General features: G+C 44.0%; 1 protein-coding gene across 1 annotated transcript; it reads left to right on the forward strand.

Annotated features, from left to right (window-relative positions):
- Positions 1 to 499: 499 nt before the first annotated feature.
- On the forward strand, positions 500 to 1,459 carry LOC122206696 (olfactory receptor 3A2). Its single transcript, XM_042916112.1, has one exon. The coding sequence runs from the start codon at positions 512 to 514 to the stop codon at positions 1,457 to 1,459; it is 948 nt and encodes a 315-aa protein (XP_042772046.1). The 5' UTR covers positions 500 to 511.
- The last annotated feature ends 7,890 nt before the right edge of the window (positions 1,460 to 9,349 follow it).

Here is a 9,349-nt window from a genome sequence, read left to right on the forward strand (position 1 = left end):
AATATACTCGGTTCAACTATCTGATGTCTGCAATCACGGGTCTGAGTCTTGCTCTCTTTGTTTGAGCTTTATTTCTAGAAGCTCTGAAGCCAAGATTTTCAAATGCTTTCTGGTTTCTCTGGAAATAGCATTAATTTTTCTATTGTAAAATCTGCTTATTGGTTTTGACTGATGCCCCAGAGTAAAATGGAGAAATCCATCTTAATCTCACTGTCTGTTTTTATCTTAATTCATTTTCCCAATGCCCCAAGTATTTCAACCTTTTCAACCAGGAGAGGATGGAAGGGACAAAGTGATGATGGTTTGGGGCATCTCAGCTAAGAGCAGAGGCACTGAGTTGATGGAGGAGGTGAGTGATGAGGTTTAACCTGGGGAGTGGGAATATCATCACCCAGACAGCTGAGAACTTACCTGGGGTTTTTAACATGGGTAGTTTAAAGCATTAATGTTGAATAAACAAATTGGAGTGGACTGATATCTCCCCTCCTGGGACATTTCCTTACAGAAACTCATGGAACCAGAAGTTGGGGTTAACAGGACATCTGTTACTGAGTTCATTCTACTCGGCCTAGTGGAAACAGAACAGCTGCAGTCTGTGGTCTTTGTAGTCTTCCTCTTTGCCTATCTGCTCACAGTTGGGGGCAACCTCAGCATCCTGGCCGCCATCTTGGTGGAGCCCAAACTCCACACCCCCATGTACTTCTTCCTGGGGAACCTATCAGTGCTGGACGTTGGGTGCATCACCGTCACTGTTCCCTCAATGTTGGCCCGTCTCCTGTCCCACAAGCATACCGTTCCCTATAGAGCCTGCCTCACACAGCTTTTCTTCTTTCACCTCCTGGCTGGTATGGACTGCTTCCTGTTGACAGCCATGGCCTATGACCGATTCTTGGCCATCTGCCGGCCCCTCACCTACAGCACCCAAATGAGCAAGACAGTCCAGAGGATGTTGGTGGTTGTGTCCTGGGCTTTGGGTTTCACCAATGCATTAAATCACACTCTTACCCTAACCACCCTGAACTTCTGTGGTCCCCATGTGATCAATCACTTCTACTGTGACCTCCCACAGCTCTTCCAGCTCTCCTGCTCCAGCACCCAACTCAATGAGCTGCTGCTCTTCGTAGCAGCAGCCTTCATGGCTGTAACCCCCTTGGTCCTCATCACTGTGTCCTATGCACACGTGGCAGCTGCAGTCCTACAAATCCGTTCGGTGGAAGGCAGAAAGAAGGCCTTTTCCACATGTGGCTCCCACCTCACAGTGGTTTGCCTCTTCTATGGTACTGGTATCTTCAACTACATGCGTCTTGGTTCCAAGGAGTCTTCAGACAAGGATAAAGGGGTTGGGGTCTTTAATACTGTTATCAACCCCATGCTGAACCCTCTCATTTACAGTCTTAGAAATCCTGATGTTCAGGGTGCCCTGTGGCGGGTACTCGTGGGGAAGCAGTCACTGACTTAAGGTTTGACAATGTCCTTTCTCTCCTGCCTTTTCTGGGTTAAGGAAAACTTCCCATGAAGGCATTAACCTAGAAAATGGCCCATAATCATATCTCTAACTGCCTGAAGACTTGTGTGATGTATGTGTCCCGCAAAGAAATGCTATGTAATTCATTCATTAATTCATACAACAAATATTTATTAAGTTGCTTCTCGGATCCAGATGCTTTCCTAGGGAACTGGTGAACAAAATAAACAAGAGTCTCTGCACTTATGCAACTCATGTTTTCATGAAGACAGACAAAATACATAAAATAAATAAGCTTCATATATGGAATATCACACAGCGATAAGGGCTCTAAAGAAAAATAAAGAAGATAGGCAGATATGAAGCTAGGTTCTGCTGAGGAAGTGCCCCAGCTCAATTGCCACCTTGTGTATGGCTGTGCTCACTTTCTGAGTAAGCCTGAGGCCTTGAAAGCCGAGTAGTTCTGGAGAGCAATGGCCTATAAGGAAGGGCTATCTGGATAATAGGTAACCAATTAACCCAAGTAACCAGTAATGTCGCTGTGAAGGTTTTTTTCCTGGTGGGGACATAAGATTCCATCTAGGTCAGAGTACAGAAAGACCTTTTAAGCCATGGGCCCAGTGCCAAGATTATCCTATTCTACACTTCACCTTTCACCTCCAAAAAAATCCATTCCTTCTCTTGACTATCACACAAGAACCCAATATAATGTTTAGTGGACAGGTAGGGTCTAGAGAGAGAAATAGCTCACTAAATTAAAACCACTTTAATACACACATGATATATCTCCAGGTCAAAAAAGCAATGTCCCATCTCCACCCCCTGCCATGTCTTTCTTATTGGATGAATCCCCTTGTTCACAGATATGATAAAGCCTTTGTAAGAATAAGCATTTATATGCCAACCAGGTATATAACCAGGTATAACCAGGTATTGCTTTGCGTTTTCAGCAAGGAATGTACAATATAACCCTCTCCTCCAACATCTTATCTTCCCCTCCCAAACCCCCTAGCTCAGAAAATGCCCATAAATGAAGCTTCTGGGAGTGATTCCTCTCTCTAGCTTTATTAGTACATCAGTACAGCTCCAATCCAGAGAATTTCCTCATCTTGATGTTTATCCAGCCTTCAGCTCATCCATTTCCGATTTGCACCTCTTCTCCAGCCTTCCTTGGAAGGCTACTTACCCTGTCCTAGCAATTCTACCATCCCTCCAATGTATCCTTCCTAAATCTGCCCCATGGCTACACCTGGAGCCTGGCTTCCCTGTGATCTCTTCTTGGAGCCATGAAGCTGAGGATGGGCTGAGATGAGGATGGAAGAAAACACAAGAGTGTGGGAGGTAGGACAGGAGTGGGAGTGGATTAATGAAGATATAATGGGAGGATGCAGGGAGGGATGGGATAAGATGGTGAGCAGAAGGGGTGAGAAGGAAGGACAGAAATTAGGGGAAGGACACAAGAGAATAGGAGATGAGAAAGGATGGGATGATTGGAATGATCAAGCAAGATGCCTCAGGGATGCTGATGAGCTCAGAGATAAGTATGGAAAAAGTGAAGAATGAATGGGACCGGAGAAGAGAGTAACATTCCTAGTATGGAAACACTTCCCATCAGCATGTGGCCATGTAATAACTAGCACCTTTGATGTTATTGTTGGGTTTCCCCTGCCCCTCGTTCTAACTGGGCGGGGGGAGGGGGGAAGTTGAAGTTTTGCTGAAGGTATAATGATGCAGAATAGTCTCGGTACTCCTCTTCTGCTTCCTCTGACTAGGAGCCAATCCTAGGAGAACAGAGAGTAGGGCTGGCAGGGCTGGCAGGGGAGAAGGAGGGTGGAGGTGTGTGCTCAGGGTTCATTCCCCACAACCCCACTGGCCCACTCAAGTTATCAGCCTTCCTGCCTTTGGGGACAGTGCCTGCCGGTACAGTCTAAGGAGTACAGCTGAAGTATGTCTGTTTTCTGATACTCTTGGGTCTCCCAACACTTCAGGGTTAAAGAGAACAAGCAAAATTCTTGTGAGTAGAAATCAGGAATGTGGCTTGTAACCACTGCTCTGAGACCTTAGAAATTTCCTTTCTCTGGCTGGACTTGTTCCAACCTATACCTTAAAGAACTGGGACAAGTTCATGGCCTCCACAGTTTTTCACATTAAATGACCCTTGATTACAATAGGCTGGGTGAATTTTTTCCTAGCCTGAACCCAGAAAATATTTTGAGGACATTATCACTATTTCCACCACTCCATCTAACCTGTGAGCATTTGACACGACCACTCTTATCTATTACCCATCAAAGGTCCCCAGACCTTGGTACGACAGCAGAGACAGGACTCTGGTCTTCTCAGCCCTAACTGCAAAATCCAGCGTTCCTTGATGGCTGACACTCTATGCCCCTTGAGTAGCAGCATATCTTGCAGGAATGTGGAAACAGGATGCCTACCAAAGGAATGACTCAACTATGAAGACTGGCAAAGACAGGACCAAACCAGGCTGTGCCAAGATAGACCCTAGAGCTGACCTTTCACTCACTTTCTCCTTCATTATCGTACATTAAAGTCATGCCCAGGGGTGGAGATTTAACAGGCTAATTACACATATGACGCATTAAGAAGCATGACCTTTAAATGCACAGGTGCCAATAAATCCCCACCTCTACATGCTTAAAAGACATCCTTTTCCCACCCGATAGAAAACTTTTTTTCTTCAACTCATGTAATTGCCCCTTCCTTTTCCTCATAAAAGCCCCTTGCTTTCATCCTACAAGCAGGGCTGTTTGGATTTCTACCAGAATCTGTACTCTCTGAATTGCGATTCTTTAATCCCAAATAAGTGCTCATTTGCCTCTCACTGTGGCTCTTTATTTTCAGATTCATAGTCTTTCCCTGTAACGCTTTATGATTTTGCGTCTCGCTTTGAGCGAAAAAAAGACTTTTTCCATCTATAGCAGGCAAGCTAGGCTAGTTTACATTGTGCTGACAAACAGCCCCTAAAATCTCGGGGTTCTCAACAGCAAAGGTTCATTTTTTATTTATGCGACCTCAGTTATTTGATAGATCTAAAAAGAGTTGTTGTTTTTTGATTGCTCATCTTTTTTCTTATCTTGAGGATGACTAACGACTTCCAAGTCTGAGTGGAAACCGCAAGTCTACATTTTATTTGATTGGGTAATTGCTTGTAGTGAACATTCATGGTCTTTCTGATTTCTGGTTCTGCCTTTCTATCAGCTCCCAGTTTCCCTCTGGCATCCGGGTGGTTCTTGGGAATGGGTTCCACCCTGTGGCTCCAGAGTGGAGATACTAGCATTTATCACTGGCCTGGCCATAGTGATGATTCTCCGTGGGCATGTGGCCTAAGCTAGTTTAATAAGATGCTTTATACTAGCATTTCACAACTGTGTTTCCATGACAGAATTAAGCCCTGTGCTTAATTCTGACAATTTTGTCAATTTTCTCAAAATGGACAATTTTTTCAATTCTCCCAAGGCTCCATAGCTAGCAACATTCTAGATGCACAGGACAGAAGTTAACCTACTACATAGAATGCATACCTTAGGTTACTAGAACTCAATTCCTTAGGAACTCTGGTTGAGAAGGACTGCTCTACATGTGCTCCTGATAAAGAAAATTTGTAACTTTTAATGTTTGTGGGCCCTGCTCCTGGGCTCCCAGGGAAGCTATACCTTTACCAAGATCACAATGACTTCATTCAACTTCAAAGCATGGGCAATCTTTCTGCCCTGAGCACACATTGTACATCTGCTTCATTAGCAAATAACCTAAAAGAAACATTCCAAACTAAAGATAAGAGGAAAAATCTCCCTAAGTTCTGTGTCTGTTCCTGTACCTCTGAAGCCTGTGAACTTGCACATACTAAAAGCATAAGATAAAGGTTTTAATTTTCTGAAACGTCTTTGGCCATGATGACTGTAACTCTCAATGTAACAAAAAACATATATAGCCCTGGATTAAACATTCCTTTTCCAAAGCACACTCTTCTTTGTGAAGATTGTATATCCCGGCCGGCAGCAGGCTTCACTTGGGCTCCAATAAAACTCTTTTCCTTTTTTTTTTTTTTTTTTAAGACATTCTAAAAGATTTGTTGATTTTGTGTCAAAACTCTTAGTCAAGCAAAGAAATAAACATCCTTGCCCTTGGAAGTCTGAGAGGCATCAAAGATCTACCAAGTAACCTGAGGGGCCAAAACACAGGAAAGCAAGGAATCCCAGAGAGACGTTGCTGACAATTGCACTGCTTTCCCGACAAACCATTTGCTGATTCCAAGACAGGGGCTGAGAGGCCACAAGCAGAGCTTCCATGGGGCGTCTGGAGCCGGAGAGGCGGAAGGAAAGTGGGGGTAAGACCCGACAAAGGGCAAAGGATGGTACACACTCCAGCTTTTCAATGGGGCTTCCAACATGGTACCTTCTGGAAGTAATACATAATAGGAAATAGGCCAATGAGGAACACAAAGACAAGAGAAATGTAGCTTAAATTCAGTCTCCTTACAGCTTGCAGCCCACTGATAGAAACCAGAAACATGCAGAGTGTGACCTTCCCAGGGAACTCATGGCTGCCTTACTTCCTTAACGTTTTTGTTTTATTAAAGACTAAAAGTAGGAGTGCCTCGGGAGCTCAGTCAGCTGAGTGCCCAACTTTGGCTCAGGTCATGATCTCATGGTCCGTGGAGCTCAGAGCCTGGAGCCTGCTTCAGATTCTGTGTCTCCCTCTCTCTCTGCCCCTCCCTCTTTCTCTTTTTCTCTCTCTCAAAATTAATAAAAATTAAAAAAATAATAAAATAAAGGCTAAAAGTAACCTTATCATAACAGCAGCTAGCCCCTCAAGGCCCTAAAAGCCTTGCTTTAAAATTCCTTAGAAACTTACTTTATCTCTATCTCCCTGCCACCACAACATTAAAACTATATTATCAGTCCCTCCTCACAATCTCGGTGCAGCTCTTTCTTCCCATTGGTCCTGTCCCCTGCTATAATTAAATCACCTTTTTGCACCAAAAACGTCTCAAGAATTCTTTCTTAGCATTTACTCATAAAGCCCACTTCATAATTTCATCAGTACTGAACCTTCTGTATACCGTTTTTTCCCTACACATACATACCTATGATAACGTGTAATTCATAAATTAAGTACAGTAAGAGATTAACAACAATAATAAATAGGACAATTATAATAAATAATAATAAAATAGGACAATTATAATGATAAACCGTGACAAAAATTATGTGAATGTGGTCTTTCGCTCAAAGTATCTTATTGAACTGTACTCTGCCCCCCCCCCCATGATGTAAGATGATAAAAGGCCTAGGTGAGGAAATGAAGTGAGGTGAACGACATAGACATCGTGACCTAGCATTAGGATACTATTGACCTTTTGAGGTCAGGAGGAGTATCATCTGCTTCGACCGTGGGTACCAGGAACCACAGAAAGCGAAACCACACTTAAGGGGAACTTCTGTATAATCAGAGTTTACGTCCCAGGCCTTTTAACTAGACTGTGGGGAAAATGTCTACAGGTCCTGTGGCACTAATAGCTTCTCACAATCGGCCACAGCTCAAAAGACCAAAGTAAGCACTATTAACGCTCAGGATTTTAAATAAAAGATATTTTTATTGGGGTGAAGAGGCAAAGAAGAAAACAGAAGCACCAGCTGCCCCTCCCCCTCCTGCTAAATGTGTCCAAGGCAGATACTCCTATGGTCTGGATGTCGTCCCTTCCGGATGATCAAGAAAAAAGTGATTTGTTGTGGACCAGAACTTTGGCTTCTGAGGGACACCATCCTACCAGGCAGGGAGTGATACACCCACTGCAGCAGCCTGCTTGTGGCCAGTGCCTGCCTTCCAGTGCCTTCCCCTGGATTGTCAGATGGTCAAAAGGCAGAGAGGCTTGTTTTCTCGTGGGCACAGCTTGGCTGACAGTGACAGGTCAGAAGCTGAACTCACCAGGAACCTTGTCTGCTTTTGTAGAACAATGTTGCTAAAGGAGCACAATGTTGCTTTTGCTTTTGCAGATGTACTTAAAAGTTCAGGTGCTTCCTCTCCTTCCCAGATCCCACAAGGCCCATAAATACAAACAAAATAGAAACAAGATCTTGTGACCCTTCTTTGTGAAAGTCCAGGTTATTATGACTTTTGTGGAAGGTGATTCAGGAAATAGATCAAAGACTCTGAACAATAAAGCATTTGGCCCTGGCAATTCCATTTCACCAATTTCCCTTAAGGAAACAATCAGAGAAGGGAACAAAGAGGTACATATGAGACACTTACTGCCATGTTGCAAACAAGAGGAGAAATGAAAGCAACTAAATATTGAACAACAGTGTTAAATGAATTCTGCTGTCTTCATTAAATCACCCACAGAAAGGCTGCATAGGCAGTAAGTGGTAATGCAGCTGAATATTTACTGACATAGAAATGTATTATTAAGTGAAAAAGCAAGTTTCAAGACAATTTGAATTTATTCGGAAAAAAATATGATTATATATAATTACCAGAGATCAAAGTTTAGAATTTATACCAAATTGAATTTATACCAAATAGCCGTTTTGGGGCAGTAGAAATACAGGTTATTATTTGGGGTTTATTTTGATTTTAATATTTCTGCCAGAAGTGTACATTGTTGGTTTAATAAAAACAATAAAAGTTAAAACTAACAAACATCCCATGGTACCTCATTGTAGCTCCTCTACAAGGCATTTGAGGCCATCTGAAGTCCCTCCCACTGGCGACCGCTTGTTCACCCGGGACACTTGGCTAGGACGTTCCCCTCACCTGTCGGGCTGTTTCCTGCCTCTCTGTCTTTGTCCCCCTGTTCTTGCTTAATAACAACTGCCCTGGCTAGGGGCCAGGCATTCCTCTAAGGGCTTTTGCACATTATCTCATTTTCCTCACGGCTACCCTCTGAGTGACATGATGCTGTCATACTCAACGAAAAGATGAGAACACAAGGCTTAGCCAGGTGAGGTGACTTCCATGACCACACAGGTATAGGTAAGGCTGGGACGAGAGTGCTGGCTGGCTGTGCAGATAGCAAGACTCCCGTCCACACCATTCCCCTCCTCTGTCACAGTGATCTTACTTTGTCCCGCTTTCCCTGGGTAGCGCTTAACATGGCATTACTTAAGTCTCAGGCCAGCTGTCAACCCCCTAAGGAAGCCTTCCCTGAATCTTCCCTCACTAACAAGCCAAGCTAGGCTTTCCTCCTCCGTGCCCCTCAACCCTCCTACACAGAGCATGACCACTGCCATCAGCCATCGCATTAAAATATTCTTCTTCCCGTCTATTGTGAACTCCTGGTTCATGTTTGTAACCCAGTTTGAGCCCCCTAAGAGGCACTCGATCATTATCAGTTAAATGAATTGAACATCAAATCAATTCACTTCCCCATCTGTCAAAATCTGATCTGGCTCCACTGATTCATCTGCAAAGGACTGCTCCTTCTTTGGAACTGCCACAGTTCAGTGACTTACCAGTTGCTACTCAGGTTCCATTCATTGCATTTTACATGGCTGGAGCCTAAGTAGAGATTGAGTCTTACAGTTCCCTCCTGCCTTCGACTGCCTCCGCCGCCATTCCTGTTCATGCATGTGTTGATAAGCTGGGGAGCTTTATTCCGAGTGAAGGATAGAGTGGTAGCAAGCACGAGAGATGGGACAGGCAATGGAGTGAGGAGCCACAATAACAAAGGACAGGATGGACTGCCCAAGGTTAAGGTCTTCCCACAGGGAGAAGGAAAGCAGGAGAAACACAGTCAACTATTGCTTTGAAGCCCAAGAGATGAAAACCAACCCAGAGTGGAGGAGAAGCACTTGTCTGCAAGCTTTGCCTGAACAGTAGGTTCTGTGTCCAGAGAGAATATGGGTTAGCGCTAAAGCA

This window comes from Panthera leo, chromosome E1 (assembly GCF_018350215.1).
Source record: "Panthera leo isolate Ple1 chromosome E1, P.leo_Ple1_pat1.1, whole genome shotgun sequence".
Taxonomy (NCBI): Eukaryota; Metazoa; Chordata; class Mammalia; order Carnivora; family Felidae; genus Panthera; species Panthera leo.

Coding starts and splice junctions, on each gene's coding strand:
- LOC122206696 (XM_042916112.1), top strand. CDS start 512: ATGGAACCAGAAGTTGGGGTTAACAGGACATCTGTTACTGAGTTCATT.